Below are 21,371 nucleotides of genomic sequence, written 5' to 3' on the forward strand. Positions count from 1 at the left end.
ATGGTTTTATCAAATAAAGCAACTAAGCCTGCCTTGGCCTTTTCCTATGTGTTGCAATTGCTGCAGAAGATGTCAGTCCTTGTAAACAGACCTATTTTGTGTGAAAACCTGCAGTTCATCTCTTATCAGATAAAACAAACCTGGGTTGCCTGTAAACAGGATACAAATTTAAATTTAAAGGGAAATATTTCTAGGCAGAAACAAATTCAGAAATGTAATAATATAACAGGCTAGGAAATGTGCGGTTTATGAGTTTAGGGTACAGCACTGTGAGAGGGTGCTTAGCGCTGGGGACTATTCTGGACTTGAGTTGCATCTATGTGGAGTTTGCATCTTCTCCTTGTGTCTCGGTTTTCACCTGGTGAAATACTACCTTCTAAAGTACGTGTCGACTGAGTTAGGTGACGTCTGTAAATTTTTCCAGTATGTGTGTGTGCTTTTCAATAAATTGGCATCCCATACCAAGTGGAAGTTACTATAAAACATATAACCTAGTGGAACATTTAAAACAGGAGGCTTATGTTAACCTAAAGGGGTCGTAGGAGTATGAAAAGCTCCCAACCTATGTTGTTAAAGCCAATACCCTGTCTTCTTTCAAGAAACAGCTGGATGAGATCATCAGATTAATTAACTAATAACTCACTACCAAACAAGCTAGATGGACTGAATGGCCTCTCATTTGTAGCCCTTCTCATGTTCTTCTAGGTGAAGTCCTGCCTTGACCCTCACCAGGAAAGAGCAAATTCTGATAACAGATGGATGGATAGATGTGTTTAGTGTGCACCTCTAAAATAATGCTGTCCAGTCATGGCCTTTGTTGTGGTTTCCTTTTTTCCAGGTCTCCGGCACGCTGTATTACTGTAACATCTTCCAGATGCAGCATATCATCTTTATCCCACGTTGGATAGCCCGCTGCAGTTCACGTGTCCTGGAGCCCTTGTTCAAGACGCCAGAACCTTCCCATGAGTCCATGGTTGGAAGGGGAGCCACAGTGGACATCCAGCGGCAGCAGAGAATGGACCTGCTGGATCAACAGATGTTGCTGTCCCAGTTCACTCAGATGAGAAGAAACAGACAGCCACAGGTACACATATTACAGACACATATTGCAGATGCCTGTTTTGACCAGGAGCTAAAGCAGAGGCGATATGGTGGGCTCCCAAAGACAAACAGGGAGGGTTCAACGTTCAAAGCAACGGTCTCTCGTAAGTGCTTGGCCTTTTCCTTCACTTTGCGTACGGCACAAAATCCGATTTTGTAACACTGAGAAATATTTTAGAAATATTTCTAAATTGCTGTCTTCTTAAGACACTAATACAGGGAGCAAAATAAGGAAACCACCTTAGGAAGTGAATTCAGAGAAATGAAAGAAAGAAAACCGGCAGCAGAGGCAAATGAAAGCATGAAAAAAGCTAACTTGTGGTTTATAGATGTAAGAGGCAGGAAGGGAACAACAGCACCAGATTAAAGAAAAACAAGCGTTGTTCATAAAAAAGTTGTTGAAAAGTAAAAAGCTTTCAAAAGGTTTCACCTTATTATTGATTAATTTATTATTTGGCACAAACATTATTTAGGCAAATAATTAGATATAAGTTGACGCAAATATGCATTGTCAAGACAACCGAATCAATATGGAATTTCCTTATTATGTGTACAATACTAAATAATTTTATGGAATGCACAACATTGTTGCACCCACGAATATCCCTAACACGCTCGGTCACTCTGTAGTCTGATAGACTTATTCATTCCACTGTCAATATGCTATGTGCTGTACTAAGGCTAAATAATCCTTACATATTGATTAAATGGAAAAAAAACAGAACACAATTTTTTATTAGATTGTTATATTTAATAGTTTTCATATAAATTACAATGAAATCCACATTCCAATTAATCTAAACTAGTAAGAGAAAGGAAAAATAATTAAATAATTCTCAGAACTTGGTTGCTTCAGTTTTTAATTTAATCATGATATTTCAAGTAGGAAAAACACTCTTGAGCAGGGTTTTGTATAAGCTGTAGGAGGTTTGATTTTTTTTATTCCTGCTGTTTTGGAATTGTATTTGGAAGCTTAAGTCTTTGTGAAGATGAAGCTTTATCATCCTCTTTCTTGCTGAGTGGGAGGCAAGAATTGTGTCTGTATATTAAAAACCACACATGTTAGTTTCAGTGTCTTCTTTCAAAAGAAGTCAGAGCCTTTCAGGAAGGATGCTATGTTAAGCTGAACAGGAAAAAAAACAGCGGCACACTAGACACCTGAAAGTTCAGTACTAACGTGCCAAAATGTTTGAATTCAGTTACTGTATGTCCTTAAGTTGGTTTTGTTAAGTTGGTTGAGTTCTGCTAAACCAATTTCAGCGAGTCTGGTGTGTACTGATATATGACTATTTTTTTAGGTTGTAATTTACAGTACAAAAGATACATTGGCTTAACACCCAGTATGTTACGTATGAGATTTCTCTGTGTATTAACGGCTCATAGTATTGAATTGAGAACTTGTTATGCACTACTACTACAACTACTGCATCAATTCAGCTAGTGCGAGTAGAGGAGCCTAGTGAATTTAGTGCACTGACAAATGCACATAGATGCTTAAATATTATAAATCCTTATTATAAGATATACACGATATAACCTATAGGTTATCCTATAATTGTTTCTTTGGTAATTTCTAAATTGCATTAATTAAAAAGAGCTTAATGTTAAATCACCAGTTCTTGCCAAAGGCACATGGTCTCTGAGCATCGGCTAGACTCTCAGACCACACATAGATGTGTGGTCATAAAGATAGTGTGATTTGACACAGACATAAATTCTTGCTTCCTTGATACTTGTTTGTCTTCAAAAAGAGGGACAGCCAGGGTGATGACACTACCTAAAATTGAAACAATTTCTGAGCGATGCTTAAATAAGTCATCAGATAAAGCTTCACTACCGGTTTAGGCGTGAGAACATGGCATTCTGTAAACTGTTCTTACCATGATAAGATGTTGATGAGAAAACACAACGCTGAGTCTAGAATATTGTTCTTATACTATTGCAATGTTCTCACCATGTACTAAAAGTTTCTTTACCCACAGTGGTCATTTTGTATTTCAAATTCATATTCTGTGGTGCTTTATCCAAGGATCTTATCCAGCCATTGCTCGAAAGAAATCAGGGTATCGGCCACAACAACATACAGAAGCTGGGAATCTTGTTTCGCATGCCCACAACCCTCTGGGTAAAGAATCGCCTCCTATTCTTGTTTTCAAAGGAACGTCCATGCAATTTCCACTTGTGCCCTCTTGTTCACGTTTTGCTGTTTGGAAGAAGTCCATTGTGCTGACTTTGTCAATGCCTTTGAGGAATTTTTAATACTTGTATCAGATCTTCATGAAGCCTGTAACTGTTCAAATACAAATAGTTAATACCAAAGATATATAACCAAATAATGAAACAATTGCTAAGTTGCAACAGTTACAAAATTATTAATAAATAGCAGAATGTTTGAAAAATAGGGTAGATAAATAAGAATATAACACACAGGTCCTCTCCTCCATCCCTCTCTTAGTCATGATGAGTCCATTCTGTGGACCACAGCACAGGCTGTGGGAGACAGCTGTGCATCAGTCATGTGGGAATTTTCAGAATGACTTTCACAGTAGGGTGTAGAGCGTAGTTTCAATCTCAATCGACCCACCTTAGCAAACTGGGCTCGATGCAGGAGCAGACAGGTTTTGGAAAAGCTGAACTGTATCCTGTTGTGACACAGTAGCTATGCTCTGATAAAAAAATATGAAAACCTTAGAAAAAGTCTGAGAAATCACAGCTCAAATTATTCCAGGACTGAAAGGTCATAGGTACCGTGTTAGGCTGAAAGAAGAAAATTATTTTAGCCTTAAAACTGAGATCTTTATCTTAAAGGAAACATACCAGGTTGATTTCAACTAGAGTTATAACCTAGAGTTCTAGAATTCAAAGATATCTATCTAAAACGTCAAAGGTTCTTTAGATATTTACACATAGCACTAACAGATGTACAGTACGTTAAACCAAATGATTTGAGCTAATTATATGCCTGATAATTTTAATACACATACTCCACATAAGAAGAGGTTAGAGTCAGGACCTGTGTCAGCGTGAGAGCTAGAAAGGAACATGTAGAGGTTAATTTCACACTGAAAGGTCAAAAAAAAGAGAAAAAAAAACATTTTATTCTGCATGAATGGAACCTCTACTTTTTTCCATACACTACTTAACTTAGCGTATTTACAGCTGAGGTCACACAATAACATGCGTTTGCTCTGTCTCATAGCAACAGCCAGCTGCCTGCTTCAGAATTCAACCCACCAAATACGCTCACATAATTTTGACGACTGGCCATTTAGTGATATCCTGTGCCTGTGTTATTTAACAAAATCATAATATGAAAATGCAAGAGCCTTGCCAGCAATGCAACAGATAGGACAGTTACCTAAAAACTGTTAAAAGGCTAATTATCACTATATGATTAAGCCTGTGTAATCTATAAATCCTTTGTAATTTAATGTAGAAATTTAACTTAAAAGCATCATTAATGTATATCCCCAATCAAACTGCTTTTTGAGAAGCAGGTATGTTTTGTAAACTACGTTATGTTTATGTGAACATTTCTTAGCAGCTAAATGTACATATCTCACCAGCAAGAATTATTTTTTTCAGAACCATGCTTAAAAATTCTGTTAATTTTATTTTAAACTAAGAAAGCTTTTCCTGTTCTGCTTTGGCTTGTATTTGCTATAATACTTAGTACAGGGGGAATCAGTTGAAAGTAGTCACTTCAGGAAATGTGTAAGCTACATCTAATGTGGGGTTGATGTGTAAACACCTGCTTAGATGGTGAGAAATGATTCATCATCTAAAAGATGTTTAAAATGGTTCTGTCAAGACTCCCCTGACACTCATTATTGTTTTAATTTAAACAAACTGGCAGTTTTAGGTTACTGACCCTTTACATACTCTGTTTTTAATTAGTCCTTTGCAAAATCAGTTAACATGCTTCTCCTTAGCTTAAGTTCACCTACATAACAACTGCACATTTTTAATCATTCTGTTAATCGTGCTAAATGGAACAAAATGCGGATGATAAGTTAGCTGTTAAAGAAGACCCGTGACTTTTGCTCACATTAAATGAAGTTATTTTAATGATTGCAGAATATTTTTGAGTATTAGACTCCAGATCAAGCAAACCCACTATATAAAAAATAAAACTACATTTTAAATTTTAGTGAAGTTTTCAAGTTTCCTGTTCCATACTGTAGTGTTTTTGAAGGATATGGGTATTTTATAATTTACTTAAAGATCTCATATAGTAAGGCTATGAATAAGATTTCCTAGATACTAGAGGGGAACAGTAAGTTATGCAACTTTCCTACATTCTCCTTTTCTAGTAGTTATGAACAGCTCCCAACATGGGGCCAGTAAGGGAAATATTTACCAAGTAATATGATTAACATAAGGTACTGTTGTACTAGAATCAATTTAATTATAGTTTGGCTGATAGAATTATGGGGATTTCTATTTTCCTTGGGGTAGATTTCCATTCTTCCAGCATGTTGCTAATGGTTTTACCAAGCGGAAGTAAGATTTTCTTCACAGGTGTAGGAAATGACAGAATCTCCTGTTCATACAACTTTCCTCCTTGAACGGATGCAGTTGGAGTTATTTTTTAATGCTATTTCTGTCTCATGCTTAGGAAAGCCAAGCTGCATTCAGACTGGGTCTAATATTTAGTTCCACATTCAATTTTATGAATGTCATAAAGCTTTTCTTTTTGCGTCCTTCAGATTTCGTAATTCCAATCTTGTAAATGTGTGGCTGAAGGCTGGTTTTTAAAACCTTCAATCACATTTGTTTCTTTTTTTTTCTTGTTTTTTTCTTTTTTTTAGTCTTTTTTTTCTTTTTTCTTTAGTCCTTTTTTTTTCTTAGTCAGATAGAGTATAAGAAAAATTAAAAAAACAGAGGAGAAACAGAAGGTGGTCTTCAGACCAGTCTTAACTGTGTGGTTAAGAAGCTTAGCAATTGTTGAAGTTGACCTATAAATGATTAAGTAATGGATATAGGGCTGGTGTGAACATGCTAACAGAGAAGGTAGGAAATGGTTTCCATGTTCTTGACATCAGACATGGATGTATCACAACTCTGTCATGTGTAGCAAGTGTAATACTGTAGGTTTGCTGTCTCTGGGAGGTGTTTGTAAATATTTTATTTTGAAATTAGTACCTACTTTTAGTGCCTACTGAATGTGAAATACAACAAAGGTAGACTGTTGTATTTCACAGATTCAACGAACTGTGCAGATCTTGGTCTTTTGCTTTCAATGGGTATCAATTCTCTTGGATAACAAATGCAGCAAAGTGATGAAAAAGACACAACCCAGGCACTTGGCAAAGAGTAAACATTTCCTGTAGGCTAGACCTTGTGATTGTGAGTCATAGGATAAATTGCACCCTGAAGTCTTTTTCAGTTGGTGTCTGAAATGTACGATCATTTTGTACCAATGCCTACGATTCCATGCTATTCTACACAAACTGCACTTAAACATTATGCAATTTGCAAAATGTCTTAGACATCAAAAAGAGGTGGAATAGTTAACAGTATCGGTGACCAAAGAGCTTATAAATATATAAAGATACTAATTAAATATGTTTTAGAAATGTAATAAAGTATTTATTAGTAGTCAACCTCATTTAAAAAGCTGTAATGTGATTTTTTTAAGGCCTTGCAAAGTGGTGTTACACAGTAGCAGAGTGGAGCAACAGGATCCTTATTAACTGTCCGTTATAGTAGGAACACAACACTTACAAATTAGTCACTGGATGGTTTTCATTTGCATTTGGATAAAGTTGAGATGCTCCCTTTAATGGAACTGATTGCATTTAGTCTCCCTGTAACATTGAATGTTACACCTTCATGTAGCCTTAGATTTAAACAGTAGTGCAACTTGTATTGCTTGTATATCTTAAGTCAAATGTATTAATTAATGTGAGTTTTATATGTTTATCTAATCTGTAGAATTATTTTCATTCTGCAAATTTTTAAAACAATTTTTATAATGCAGGATTATTTAATGTGTTTTCCAAAGCAGCACATTTGGAAAATGTATACACTCTACATATTTTGTAAGTGTATAGATATATACTGCAGGTTATGATGTTATTAAAGTCACACTTTAATCTAGGTCTGCAGATGTGCTAACTTCAGTATTAAATCTTTAATGTGGTACAATGTTCAAGTTGAGTTTCACGCTTACTTTGCATTAAGCATGCAAAAATGGCACTTCCTTTAAACCGTTTTTATATGTACGATCAAATAACATCCCCTATCTGCTTTCCTGTTGAACTTTAAAATGTATCCATTCTCATTCCATGAGTGATTTCAACCTATTTTAGAGATACCAAACAAGTCCATGGAATCATTTAAAGAGGTGTGCCATTAAGGATATCACAATGTTCTGAAACTATCGAGAATTCTTTTAATTTTTTTCTTCAAGATTTCAGATTCACAAATCAGAAGCTTCCCTCCAAATATGTTATTTGCTCTGGTTTGGAGCAACCGATTGATAACCTAAGAAATGTTAAGAAAAGAAATGTTTTACAGTCCTTTGTATTCAGTCAAGCAGTATGTGTCCTATTAATCTAAAAACCTAATTAATCCACCACATCTTCAAGCATATAGATGGTGTAGCATTTTGTTCCATACATTCATGGCACTTTGCATTAATAAGTATTCTCTGTGCCCACTCCTGATTTCCATTTCTCAGTTGTGCTCAGTTTCCATTTCTGTTATCAGATCCATGTCTGTGCCGAGTATGAAGTCAGTCTCAAGGTTAACAGTTCTGAGGCTCTGTCAGTTTTTTTCTTGATATACCCCCAGAGTCAGCAAGAACGGGGGTGGGGCAAGAATCACTGATAATATGGCTTCAGACCCAGGTATGGAAAGATTACAGTATGATTATGACTGTGAGTGAGAAGAGCACACAAATTTCACACAACAGACATAGTACAACAGGTGTGCGTCTGTGGCGAGAAGAAAATTACAACTACGAAAACCCTGAAAACACACAAAGGGAGGAAAAAGTGCTTAAAAGCAGGAGGACAGGTATTGGCCAATACTTGAATAAGTATTCGACTCAGTACTTGACTGAGATGTCAGTCAAGTTAGTCAAGTGAAATTCGACTGTGAAATGCAAACTAAAATTCACGGAAATATCAGCGAAGAAAGTTCGTGCAAGCACAGAGCTACCATGTAAGGAGTGTATTGAAGCCAACCAGCCAGCTAAACCTGCAAAGGAATAAAAGGGCAATGGGGGTGCAAACAGCAGGTGAAGTGGGCCAGAGTGTTATGCTCACCTTGCTGTGCTACAGTGGGGCATGTCACAGCTTTAGTGGTGGGCTGTCACGCTTCCACTCTGCCCGGATCTCCATGGAGAGAGGATATGCAGACCACCTGTCCATTGTGAGTAGTCTCCCAGCAGCACGTGCTCTGAGGGTATTTAAACCCTGCTCTCCTCAGCCATCTGGCATCACAGCATCCCAGCAGAGATCTCCTTCATCTTCTTGGTTTCCAGTTCTCTCAGATTCACCTGGAAGCTCTACCCATAGCTGTGCTGTCCAGCGGACAGCGGTCCAGATGGCTCCTGTGTATTCAGTTCCTTCTGGTTCCAGACAGTTCAACAGAGGACTGCCTTACTTTCAGGAGACTAAACTGACAGCACAGGCCTGGTCTGGTCTCTGAAGAAGAACTCCATGCAGGCATGTGCCTTAAACCAGCCTTGAATCTCCTGCTGCCTTCCAGATTGGACCACTCCCATTTGGACTGGAGGTCAGAGCCCTCTGCACGACAATGCCCTGTGGATGAAGCTCTGAATTTTGGTGGCTCCTCCCTGTCCTGCACCAGCCTTCTCTGCACTTCCCCCCCCTGCGTTCCAGTCCTTCAGTCCGCCTGCTTGCAGCCCAAGTGACTGCTATCCCACACTGCCCTTTTCCACGGGAGCCTGGCCACAGGAATCCTGTTTGATTCCTGCACCCGAGATGCAGTGAGCCGGCCACTCCCCCTAGACTGTGATGTCCTAGAACTTGAGTCCATAATACCTACAGCATCTGCACCATTCCCTGGGGGCAGTGCTGGTTGTAACTCGGAGCTTCTGAAATGGAGGGAAAAAAGTTAACATAGATCGGAGCAGTATCTTGGAGAAGCTAAGAGGCTCCATTAAGATGAAGTTGAAGAAGACGGGTAATTCAAATAGAACTGTGGAGTAGAGAGATTTGGATTAGTTATGAATGGTGGTAAGGTACCTATAACACAGAAGGAATTGACACACTTGATCCAGGAGAAAAGGCAACGAAAAAATCAATGGAGGAAGAGTACATAAGAAGAGAGGGAGGGGATCAATACACTGCACAAAAACATCAGAAGCTGACTGGCGGCATTTTGGAGAGCTGAGGACTTGAGGAAGAGTCATCAGAGGTGCAAACAAATTAATGTCAGGCCACTGAAGTGGAAGGACATTGAGTATGCAGTGGGATGAGCAAGGGCATCTTCTGCCCTAGGGACTAATGGAGTTCCATACAGAGTATACAGAAGTTTACCTGATGTCTGATGTCTGATGTCTCTGGAAGCTGATGAGAGTGGCATTAAAAAAATCAAGTCATCCCCAAGGTCTGCTGCGGAGCAGGAAGAGTTCCGATTTCTAAGGAAAAAGATTCCTCAAGCACCAGTCAGGTCTGTCCAATTTGCCTTATCATTTTCGAGGGGAGATTTTTCTTCCGTATCAGAGCTCAAAGGATAGCAGACTATCTGGAATGAAACAAACTTATCGATACATTGGTAGCAGGAATTCTAGGCTTCTCTCCATGTTTAGAACACACAAGCCAGATCTAGTACAAAATTCAATCAGCCAAGAGATAGAAGAAAGACCTGCACACAGTTTTTGTTTTCTCAACCTAGCCAATTGCCATCAGGCCCCCACAGTCTCATCTGGGCAGCGATAGGATGGAAATGGATGCTAAAGGACACAGTGAAACTGGCAAAGTCAGTCCATAGGCACAAGGACATTATGGGGCAAGTACAGCAGGGAAGAGGAGGCTTAGACCTAAACACAAAAAGATCCACTTTTGAACAAGTCATCATCTTCACATGTAAGCAAGTAGAATTAGCTCTACCATCAGATCCACCTATGCTGTGCACTAGTCACCCCACCAATGGTTATGCAAAGGTCCAGCATGCCCAATGTGTACAAAACCAGTAAATCGCAGACGCATTCTTACCCGATGCAAATTGAGCCTCTTCTTTAGGTCAGTATACATCATGTACTTAAGAACATGGCAGCAGCTCTACAGGGAAACAGGACAGGCATCTACACCTTACCCCCCTGTAGTAGCAAAATCATCTCGCCAAATTACTTTCTTCCATAGACAAGAGAAAGATCAGAAGCTCTGTCAAAAACCAGAAAGTGAACAGTTGAACCCAGCCTGGGACTGGAAGATGTTGGCAGATATAGGCCAGAGACTAACAATCCCATCAGAGATCATTGATATCAACTTAAGACCAGACTTGGCACTAGTACTGGACTACCAGTATTGGTTCTGGGGTCCAACGATCTTCATCATGCCTACTTCATGGAACTGACAGTGTCGTAGGAGGGTGTGGCAGATGAGACATATTAAAGGAAGAAGCTACAGTATGATAAGTTAGCTGCTGAAGCAGAGCAACGATGCTGGAAAGAGCGGGCACTCCCAGTAGAGCTTGAGTGACATTGATTTGTGTAAGCGTCTAACACCGACAGTTGAAGGAGATGGGAATCCGTGGCAAGTCCTTACGTCTAACTTTCAGATCTGTTTCAGAGGCTGCAGAAAGAGGAGCCAGTGGTTCTGACTGAAGACCAGAGAACCTTTCTAGGCTCTAAAGTAAGCTGATATAGAGGGGGGTGATTCTAGGATGCCAGAACCACTGTTAAGCCTTCTGGAGATGTCATGGGCTCATCAATGAAACACTGATGATGGAAAGTGCACACTTGGAAGCCCCAATGACATGTCTATCCCCCTCAAGACACAAGATTATGACAAGAACCAATGAAATGCTCACCATCTCTAAGGGATTGTACCATCAAGTCCTATGTGTCACACTTGAGGTTTTATTTGTCCAATGAGAATTGATTTCTGTGTGTACGTCTTACTGTATCTTTCAGTCTTGGAGGTATTCTGGTATCTTTTTTAAGGACTATAACAAGACCACCAACATTTTCTATAGAGTAAAAGGACTTTGCACGTTTTAAAATGGTTTTGCATTTGTTAAGAGATTTCACACATTGTATCAAGAAGATTCACACCATCTTAGAACAGTTAGCTTGGACATCTTCATTCATTTTCTTAGATTTTCTGTTCCACTTCTGTACTTTTTTTGCATTTTTACTATACTTGTACCCTACATGTATTATAAAAATGTAAAAGTTTTCAAGTTAAAATGACCTTTGTCATGTCTCTTAAGAATAGCTACTGTACAAACAAGAGTTTGGCCTACCTTTCTTGTTAGGTGTCTTAGGAAATAAGTGAATCTATAATTGTATCCTGCTGTTTCTTGAGCAGCTTGGTTTTTACCACCAGGCTATTCCATTTACCACTTTTAACTCTTTTGAAGGATATAAAGGCTGTGATGTAACAAACACAATGATCTAAATGACACTTTGCTAATGTGTTATGACAAAGCTTGAGCATTCCATTCCTCCCCTTGATTTACTGTAAATACCACAATTTTTCCTTTATACCTAAGTATTTAATTTGCCTTTTTTATTTCCCATATTTCTTGCTGAGGGCAAATAAGATTCTACTTATTTATGTGGTAGAGAAAAAAAACACCCACATCTCACATGTGTAGCATCCTGCAGCTCACAATCAACCATGCTGTAGGTATAATGGATGCTATTACTTCCATGGCACACTTTGCATATAAGAACATGAGATACCATTTGCCAAGTGTCTGCCATATCTTATATTTTTAGTACTTTCATTGCTGCTGTTTCTGTATTTGTCAGTCCTCCAATCTGTGGGTACAACTTCCATCCTTAGAAACAGCAAAAATATCCAAGTTAAGGGTTTATGAATAATATCCCTCAGTTTTTAAGTGCAACTGGAAAAATATCAGGACACAGAGATTTTATTAGTTTTAAACCTGTCAGAACAAGTACTGTAGAAGCTTAGTATCAGTACTGATGGGTTTCCTTCAATAACACGGCCTGTTACTGGTGTCTTGTATTGCAAACACATACATGAAATGTTCAGTAAGCATACTGTGTTTACTATTTTTTTATTATCATCTATCATTAAACATCTGTTATTACATAAACTATTTACCTTAACTTTTACTTGCAGTTACAGTACAAAAAATAATAAACAACTAATTCCATGTTGAAAAGAAGAAACACAATGTTTCAGCTGTTGAGCCTTCATGCCTGTTCCCCCTAGTTTCAGTTCTGCAGCTTGCCGGGTAGTTTTTGTACATAGTCCTTCTATCCAACCTGTTCTTCCTCAACAATGTATACCCATTCATTTATTATTTGTCTGATCGTCCTTCCCTACCCCTAACCATATTTCATTCATTCCTATAATGTCAGCGTTATCTAACCTAAAGTTCTTAAATTTAATTCTCTTTGCTTCTATTATAAGACTTTCTTCAACGTACAGTATAAGCACTTCAGAATGGTTATTTGTGTTAAGTTTGTTCTGGAACCCACTGGATGATGCTGTGAGCTTTCTGCCCAGCAGAACCCTAATTTAAATACCCTTTATCTTCTATATGAATATGTTTCCTCACTAAATTGGTTGTAGTATAACCCATCCTACTTACGTAGGTCATTTTTATTCCAGAAGTCCTCCCTATATCCTGAACCCCTCCTCTGCACCAATATTTTAATCGGTACCACATCTGGAAGTCTGATGGACGCAGTAGCTCTAAGATGCCACTCTTGTGCTGTGTACTCATTCTTCCTTGTGCTTGTAATCTGTGGTCACCTAGATATTTCTCCATCTTGTGTCATCTTGCACGCAATCTTCCTAAACAGTATGGTAACTAGTCCCTGCAGTTATGCTAAACTTGTATTACTATGGAGATAATAGCAAGATTAGACTTCTGCGCACAGATCTTGTACTGATGGTTTTCAACCAGCCAACAGCTTTCATACAGATGAAGTCTGTATCCTGAAACCCAATCATCCTACAAACCACAGACTAAATTAGCCCTATGCTGCTATTTCTTTTTAAATAAAAGCACTATTATTGTCTTGAGAACTTTGTTAAATGCTGAAAGCAATCAACTAGGTTTTTATACCAGAAATAGGAGGTGCCAAAGACTGAAGAATTTCATTTCAAAATGAATGTTATGTATCAGATTTATTTTGCACATGTGGTTTTAAACAAGTAAAAGCTGTTTGAAAAAAAAATAAAAACTGTGGTGAATGTGTTAAGAAAAACTGTGCTACTGAATGTGTGAAAGACAGAAAAAATATTAAATTTTTGACACTGTGAAGTCCTTATACTTCTCTTTTAGATTGTGTATGTTTGTAACTGTTGTTAATGTAAGTCAGAAATCTTTTAGAATTTCTTTAGGAATGTCATATCTTGTGCATATCAGATATACAGTACGTGTTTATCATATTTTAAATATGTAAGAATTAGCAAAGAGCAACAGTTCTGACTCATTTCTATATACTTTTTGTGAGACTTAGAAACTTCTACATTTTTCTACTGTTAAAAAGACCGTGGTTTAATGTAGTTGAAAATTATCAATTTATTTGGTTTTACCTACCCCATATGAAATAGATAGTTGTTTGTTTTTCATTTCTTGCCTCTAAGGAGCTATCCCTGTGACCACACACAAGCATAAAATGAGGTAACTTCCTCTGACCTGCTTTGCCATGTACAAGCAACTTTAAAAACATTTTTAAAGACATACTGTTGCGTTTGATAATTAGTTGATGTTATTACTTTATAAACCCAGTTAAGCTACTGCTTCACAATATGTGGTGATGTTACATGTACAATAATATTACATACAGTACATTACATCTGTGGTGTGGAATACAGTAAAACCTCAATATTTGCTAGTTCTGTACTGTATTTGCAATTTCACTGATTGGTGCAAACGTTTTAGTGTTCACTTTTTCCACTTTGAGGACCAAATTTGTGCCTGTGCAGGTTAAGCTGTAATTATCATAACGTGGTCAACTTTATTTGTTCATTTATCTGCACAGGCTATAACCTGAATTCCAGTACTTCTTTTTCACTAAAAATACCTACTACCAATAAATACTAACACTATTTCTGAAAAGGTTAACACTGATTACAAAAATATACCTACGGAAATGCTTGTGTCACAAGCTGTGGAACCATACTCTATAGTATTTTCCCTATTTGGTATCAAGTCTCACGTTTGCAAATTACCAGTTTTTCACTGGATGACAAGCTTTTAGTTTAATGTATTTGCTTTCTAGGTCATTTTTACTGATTAGATATTATCTGATGAAAACGTTTGGCATTTGTATTATATAGATAGGAAGTTGAGAAAGAGCTCAGCCTTGAAAAAACTTATTTCTAAGGCAAGTGTTGAAACTTTTCACTACAGTTTAGAAATGCTGTCTGTCTCTCTGATATTTCCAAGGATATCTTTTATAGAGGATTAGCAGTGCAATTCCTTATATCTTGAAAATATAGCTTCTGAAGGGGGAAAAAAGGTATTAGCAAGTTTCCTTGGCACATAACATTTCATGGTTAAAAACCTCTTGTTCTGGGACCCCTGTGGTGGAACCAGAGAACCAGATATATCAGCATCACTCTGTCTCTTAGCATCTGCTGACACCTCCTTAAGATGCACCTTTAGGCCCTGCTATCCAAACCTGCTTGCAATGTGAAATGTGTTCACATTTCTTATTTGGCGTTTAATTCTAATTCTTGGATAATTGGATACTTGCGTTATGTTGTATTTGTCTTGCAGTCTGTAATAAATATTAAATAAATCATGTTGAATTTAAAGATTTCTGTCATACCACTCTACGCAACTTTTACGTTATGCTGATTACTACTGTTTTGTTGTCGGCAAAAAATATAAATAAAACTTTTTGAATGTAAAAGTTTTGAATGTAAGCAGCCACATCCAATGTAACAGCTTGAGCAAACAAGTATATTAAATGATCATTTAAGCTAAATTCAAATTAGGTTTTATTAGCAAGACTCAGCTTAAAACAGTAATGGAATTGCATTTTTATTAATAGAACTTTTTTCATTGTTGTCAATATTTGAAAAGTAAAAAGCAGTTTGTTCGTGATCAGCATTGCACTGGAATGAAGCAGGTGATTAGAATTGCCATTCTGACCTAAGAATCTCTTTTTTCCAGGGAGGCCTGATAAACTGGAACAGATTTTTCCCTTCACTGCGGCACAGACGTCCTGCCAATCATCCACAGCAGGCTGGGGAAGAAGTCTCTGAGGAGCAGGTGAGCCTGGTATTGGTATTGGTATTCAATGAGTAGTCCTGCCAGATAAATAGAATGCTTTTTAGTGTATATTAATAAAAGGCCATACCACAACAATAAGCAGCTCTCAAAGTAACAAAAAAAATAAGAAAAAATGCAGTCTGAGGATTTAAACATTTTACTTTTCATCGTTTGTGAACACAATTCAAGAAACATTAAGTGTTAATAAAAGTGCACTCCAAACAGAGACTCCATATACAGTGGGTTTAGAAAGTCACGACCCCCTTTCAAAATTTGTACCTTTTGTCGTATGGTACTCTAAAACATTCTGGAAATTAATTAATATTACAACAGTAAAATACCTGATTTGGATATGTGAACATCCCCCTTACAATTGTATTTGTGAGCTTGTTCAGGTAGAACCGATCACCTTACAGATTACACAACGAACTATTGGCTCCCACCTGTGATCAATTGCGGTGATTTTGATTAGTTCAGAATAAAAGCAGCTGTTTCTAGAGGATTCCACTGCTTGGAAGTGCATTTCAAAGCAAAGAATCCACTGTGGGCAGAAAAGTGTTTTCAAAAGAACTTCGAGATAAAGTTGTGGAAATGCACAAGTTAGAGGATGGGTGTAAAAAGATTTCAAGGGCTTTAAGTATCCTGTGGAGCACAATCAAGACCATCATTAAGTGAAAGGTGTATGGTACCACCCAGACCTTGCCTAGATCAGGCCGTCTCTCCAAACTGGATGATCGAGGCAGAAGGAAACCGATCAGAGAGGCTAACAAGAGGCCGATGGCAACTTTGAATGAGCTACAGGACTTTATGGCAAAGACTGGCCATTGTGTGCATGTGACAACAAAATCACAAGCGCTCCAGAAATCTGGCCTGTATGGGAGGGTGGCAAGAAAAAGGTCACTTCTTAAAAAAAGCCATATCAAGTCTCATTTGTGTTTTGCTAAAAAGCACCTTAAAGATTCTGTGGCCAAGTGGCAAAAGGTGCTGTGGTCAGATGAGACCAAAATCGAACATTTTGGCCGGAATGTAAAACGGTACATCTGGCGAAAACCCAATACATCTTATCATCCAAAAAACATCAGTCCTACTGTAAAGCACTGTGGTGGCAGCATCCTGTTGTGGGGGTGTTTCTCTTCAGCTGGGAATGGGGCACTTGTCAGGATAGAAGGGAAGATGAATGGTGCAAAATACAAGTGAATTCTTGAAGAAAACCTGCAGCCCTCAGCCAGGAAGTTGAAAATGGAAAGATGGTTCGCCTTTCAACATGACAGTGACCCAAAGCACACCGCCAAAGCAACCGTACAGTGGTTGAAGGACAGGAAGGTGAATGTCCTTGAGTGGCCTAGTCAGAGCTCCAACCTAAATCCCATTGAAAATCTTTGGAATGACTTGAAGAGGGCAGTACATCAACAGTCACCATGCAGTTTGACTGAGCTTGAACAATTCTGTAAGGAGGAATGGGCAAATATTCCTCCCTCTAAGTGGGCAAAGTTGGTAGAGATGTATCCAAACAGACTCAAGGCTGTAATTCAAGCAAAAGGTGCTTCTACCAAGTATTAGCTCAGGGGGGCTTTCTCTTATCCAACCCAGTTATTCAACTTTTTTTTCAGAAATTTTGCTTTCTTTTTCCACTTGGATATTGCAAGGTATAATTTGTAAATAAAACTGGAAAAAGTCTGATTCTAAGTGTCTGTTTTTTGGTCTTTCAGGCAACAAAAGGAGAACATTTTGAAAGGGGGTGGTGACTTTCTATACTCACTGTATATAGGATTGATACATAGTCAAAAAAGTTTGTGAACCCCCAATATAATTTGGGGATTTACCAGGTCTTATTGTGATTCCTTCATTTAATCAATAATAAGACAATAATTTTTTTAAATAGCTAAAAACGTTTTTATTTACAAATTATTTTTTATTGTAATGCAGTGTCATTCATAAGAATTCAAAATAAAATAAATAAGAATCAGAAAAGTGTAATGGACAAAATTGTTGCTCATTACTCACTCACAATCTCTCTCACAAGCTCCCTCATTCATTGTTAGTTTTCAAATTATAAGTTTTTCTAAAACATTTCAAACAATTTTGAGTTGAAGTTAAATTTCATATAAGAGCTCAGCTTAATGGGTCATTACAATAATCATTTTATTTGTTTTACAGAAAACATAAACGCATGCTTCTCTACTATCATCATGTCCTGGTCCTTATTACCATTAAAACAGTACATTAGTTCTTATTGAGAAGAATGTCTTGCTTAATGTCCTGCAGGGAATATTTATGTCCTCCTGGTTGTTATTAACCCTATTTCCGTTAATTCTTATGGGAAATAATTTTTTTTAAATAAGTCTTATAACTGTGTATACGCACCATGGATATAGCAGGCACATCTCTTGACTATTTGGAGACCAATGCTGAAGTCTGTAAATAAAGCACATTGGCCTTTATTAAAATTCTTTATGTAGGTAGTCTTTTTTTATGCTAGAGGACATTTAGAAAGAGCTCAGCTGTGGCTACCAGTTTTTCCAGCTGTCTCAATATGTAAATGTGTTAAATTTATGTTTAGGAATACTGTTTTTTATTTTACAAACATTCATTTTACTTTGTAACAAATTTTATTTTGCCTGGGTTTTGTAAGTGTTCCTTACTTGCTAAAAACACTTTTAACAGTAACATCAAAACTGTGACTTCTCTTTTGATAGTTCTGTTTAATGTCAGTCTTGACCAAGCCAGCAAACAAATTACAGTTAAAATTGTAGGAAAAACAGACAAAGACACTTTGTTTTTAAAATCTTCTTAGCCAAGTGAAACTGTTTCATATGTGCATTTGCTTAGGGATAGCAAATTGGTTTGTCTAATGTTTGAGTAACTCTTAAAGAAATTTGATAGTTCAGTACTACAGTACTACCACTAATTTAAATATGTAAAAATGATTGCTTTTGACATATTACAGGCATATGTAATTTTCAGAACTTAAAATAAAATATTTCTGCTGAACTTGGCAGCCTGTTGTTTTATCAGTTCAAACTCAAACTGCCCAGAGGGTTTTGCATTAAAATTCAGGTATTCTAACAATAAAAGTACATCTGACAAGATGTCTGAGTATTAAGGTTTAGAAGTGAACAACAGAAAATTAGTGTTCTGTTTTGTGATCAAGGGGATCATTTTTCATTTTACATGATAAAAACAGAACACTAATTTGCTGTCGTTCACTTCTAAACCTTAATAATCAGACATTTTGTCAGATTCTATCATTTCTTTCTCATATTCCTGGAGATTTAAAGCATTTAGATCCTTTATGACTCCCCTTGCTTCAGTTTGGTGGGGCATTTCCCCTAATTTTTTCCTGTCACAGGAGCTGAAGCTTCTAATAAAGCTTCTCTTAATCCACTGGGGGGAGCAGTAGTTCTTTTGGGTCTGTGTCTGGTCCAATATCATGCACAAAGGGTTGTGAAGAGTGTGAGCTATTGCTTGCCAGGCTGTCTTGCTCACAAATGATAGTGACTGGTGTTTTTTGCTTTATTAAATGACAAAAGAGTTGCGTCATCCAGGGCTTTGCACTTTCAACATTACTATACATGATCGACCCTATTTCTGTCAGGTTACTGCCAATTAACTGTTTTATCACACAGTATGTTGCCTTTATGAATTCAGCTGGATGTCAAATACATCGTTGAAGAGGAAAATAATGCAGCCTTAAATTGTAGTTAAGTTATAGTTAATACATGCACTATACTTATACCATTTTTGTCTAAGGTCTAAGGTGTTTTAAAAGATGCATTTTTAAACAATGCTTTCAAACTGGCAAAAACCTAAATGTGGAGATTTTTATAAAGCCACTTTATTAGGTGAAAGTAGTTTCCTTCTTCCCATTACAAGTTTAACAGGGAACTATCACCCTCTTCAAACCCCGTCATGCTTTAAGTTGTATTTGACTTTATCCACGGAAGTTACTGTTAAAGATTTTAGCATTTTTTTTTACTATCAAACTCTTCTGCAGTTTGGTTATTTGATGAATAACGCTTTTTTTTCTCTGTTGGATTTTAGGTAGCTAGACTCATGGAGATGGGTTTTTCCAGGGTTGATGCTTTGGCAGCCCTAAGAGCTTCAAATAATGATATCAATTTGGCTTCTAACTTCCTCCTACAACACTGAGGACTGGTGAGATGCCAAAGACCTGTCTGCATTGTGGTTAGTTCAAGATAGCTTATTGCTCGAGTTGAGCATCTGAGCTTCAGAATTCTGAACAGGTGGTTTGTTGGTGTACACTGTGGACATCATTTCAGTTTATTTTTCTTCAAATGGTCTTAGACATTATCATTGAAAGTTTTGTTCATCTCCCAAGTGATCTTTTGGGGGGTTATTTTTTCTATACTTGTGTTATCAAGTTTCTGCTGGGCTTGGATATAAGTATAGAAATAACTTCTGGTGTGGTTTGCAACTGCCATTAAGGCAATGGACAGCTTAAGTGTAACAGTTTGTGAAAAATGTAAATTACTGGTCTTAAAATACTGTTGAAAAATCTAATGGTGCAGCTTTAATGTTAAAAAAGCATGTCACATTATCAAATTTCACCCTCAGTTACAAAGACAAACAATACTGGTTTTCTCTTTGTAAGATGTTTTTATGTTTGGTACAAGAAAATATACTATTTAGCACAGTAATTTAAAGTTAAAGGGTATGCCATCCATTCTGTATTCAGAGTTCTAATTTTAATATACTGTACTTGCTATGCAGTGATTTTGCTTTGATTTTATTTATAATGTGAATATGTGTCTTTTTATGACTTTGCTATGTTTCAATTAAAAAAAATAATGACAGTGTCAATTTAATTTCATGTTAAAGACTTTTTTGTTGGGAATTGCAAACGTGTGTCTTTCAAACATGCAATGCCTTTGTATTACAATAATGATTAAAAGGGAAAGATGTGTACTTTGTGTACAATAAGTATATGTATATTAGTGTACTGTACAGCATGTATCACATTTCTGTATGATTTTTCAATCAGCAATATTACACTAAATATCCCTTAAAATGTTTTATTTTTTGACAGATTATTTTAATCTGTATACTTACAGGTGTAGTTTTGCACACTTGTGTCGTGATCAGTTTTAAGTTAAACTGAGAGATTTAGAATTATTATTGTGTTCTGTTGAATTTACTGTTTTTTTTAACATAAGCCCTTATGAACTTAGAAGAAGTCAGTGGATCAGTTTTTACTTTTTTAAGCACAGGGGTATCATGTATATTAACCAAATGTGTATTCAAAATTAGTAATTTGTAGTGATTAAAAGTTGAAGCACTAAAAAGTAAACTATTGAATATATTAACTCGGCTTTGGTTCTGACCATTATTTAGCTCCGGGAAAATAAAGTTTATGCCATTGACAGTGCAAATCTAATTCCAATTTGGTGTCTGTCTCTATTCAATTCAATTCAATTCAACTCAACTTTATTTGTATAGTATAGTGAAAAGTGTTTCTCATTAGTCACTCAGGTGCGGTATATAAATAGAACAGAAGACAAGACAATAGACAGTAACACAATAACAATAACAGTGTAATCAAAAACTGTGCAAATACGCAAAGAGAGAAAAGTATACAACACTACTTTTGTTACTAGAGTTTTCATCTATTTAATTTTAAAGTGTAAACTCAAATCAGTTGCCGTTTTCTTTATTTTTTAGAGTAGTGTCTTTCCAGTATCAGTCTTGCAGCAAACGGTTCATAAACACAATTACTAGGTCTGTGCAACTAAATGCTTTCTTTGCACACTGTAAGTTTAAAATCTTTAGGAGATTTAAATCTTAAGGTCTTTGATATTTTGAGCACTGTACAGTGGAAACATGCAGTGTTATGATGTTGATAATGA

The 21,371-nt window shown here is 36.9% G+C and overlaps 1 protein-coding gene across 1 annotated transcript in view; it reads left to right on the forward strand.

The window, feature by feature from the left end:
• ubac2 (UBA domain containing 2) overlaps positions 1-20,906 on the forward strand; it is a 96,661-nt gene extending 75,755 nt beyond the window's left edge. Inside the window, exons 7-9 of the mRNA XM_088914815.1 lie at positions 839-1,084; positions 15,409-15,507; positions 19,549-20,906. Coding sequence (XP_088770941.1) covers positions 839-1,084; positions 15,409-15,507; positions 19,549-19,656 — 453 coding nt within the window. The 3' untranslated portion in view covers positions 19,657-20,906. The remainder of the gene's footprint in view (positions 1-838; positions 1,085-15,408; positions 15,508-19,548) is intronic.
• The last annotated feature ends 465 nt before the right edge of the window (positions 20,907-21,371 follow it).

This window comes from Atractosteus spatula, chromosome 4 (genome assembly GCF_055471065.1).
Source record: "Atractosteus spatula isolate fAtrSpa1 chromosome 4, fAtrSpa1.hap1, whole genome shotgun sequence".
In the NCBI taxonomy this organism is placed as follows: Eukaryota; Metazoa; Chordata; class Actinopteri; order Semionotiformes; family Lepisosteidae; genus Atractosteus; species Atractosteus spatula.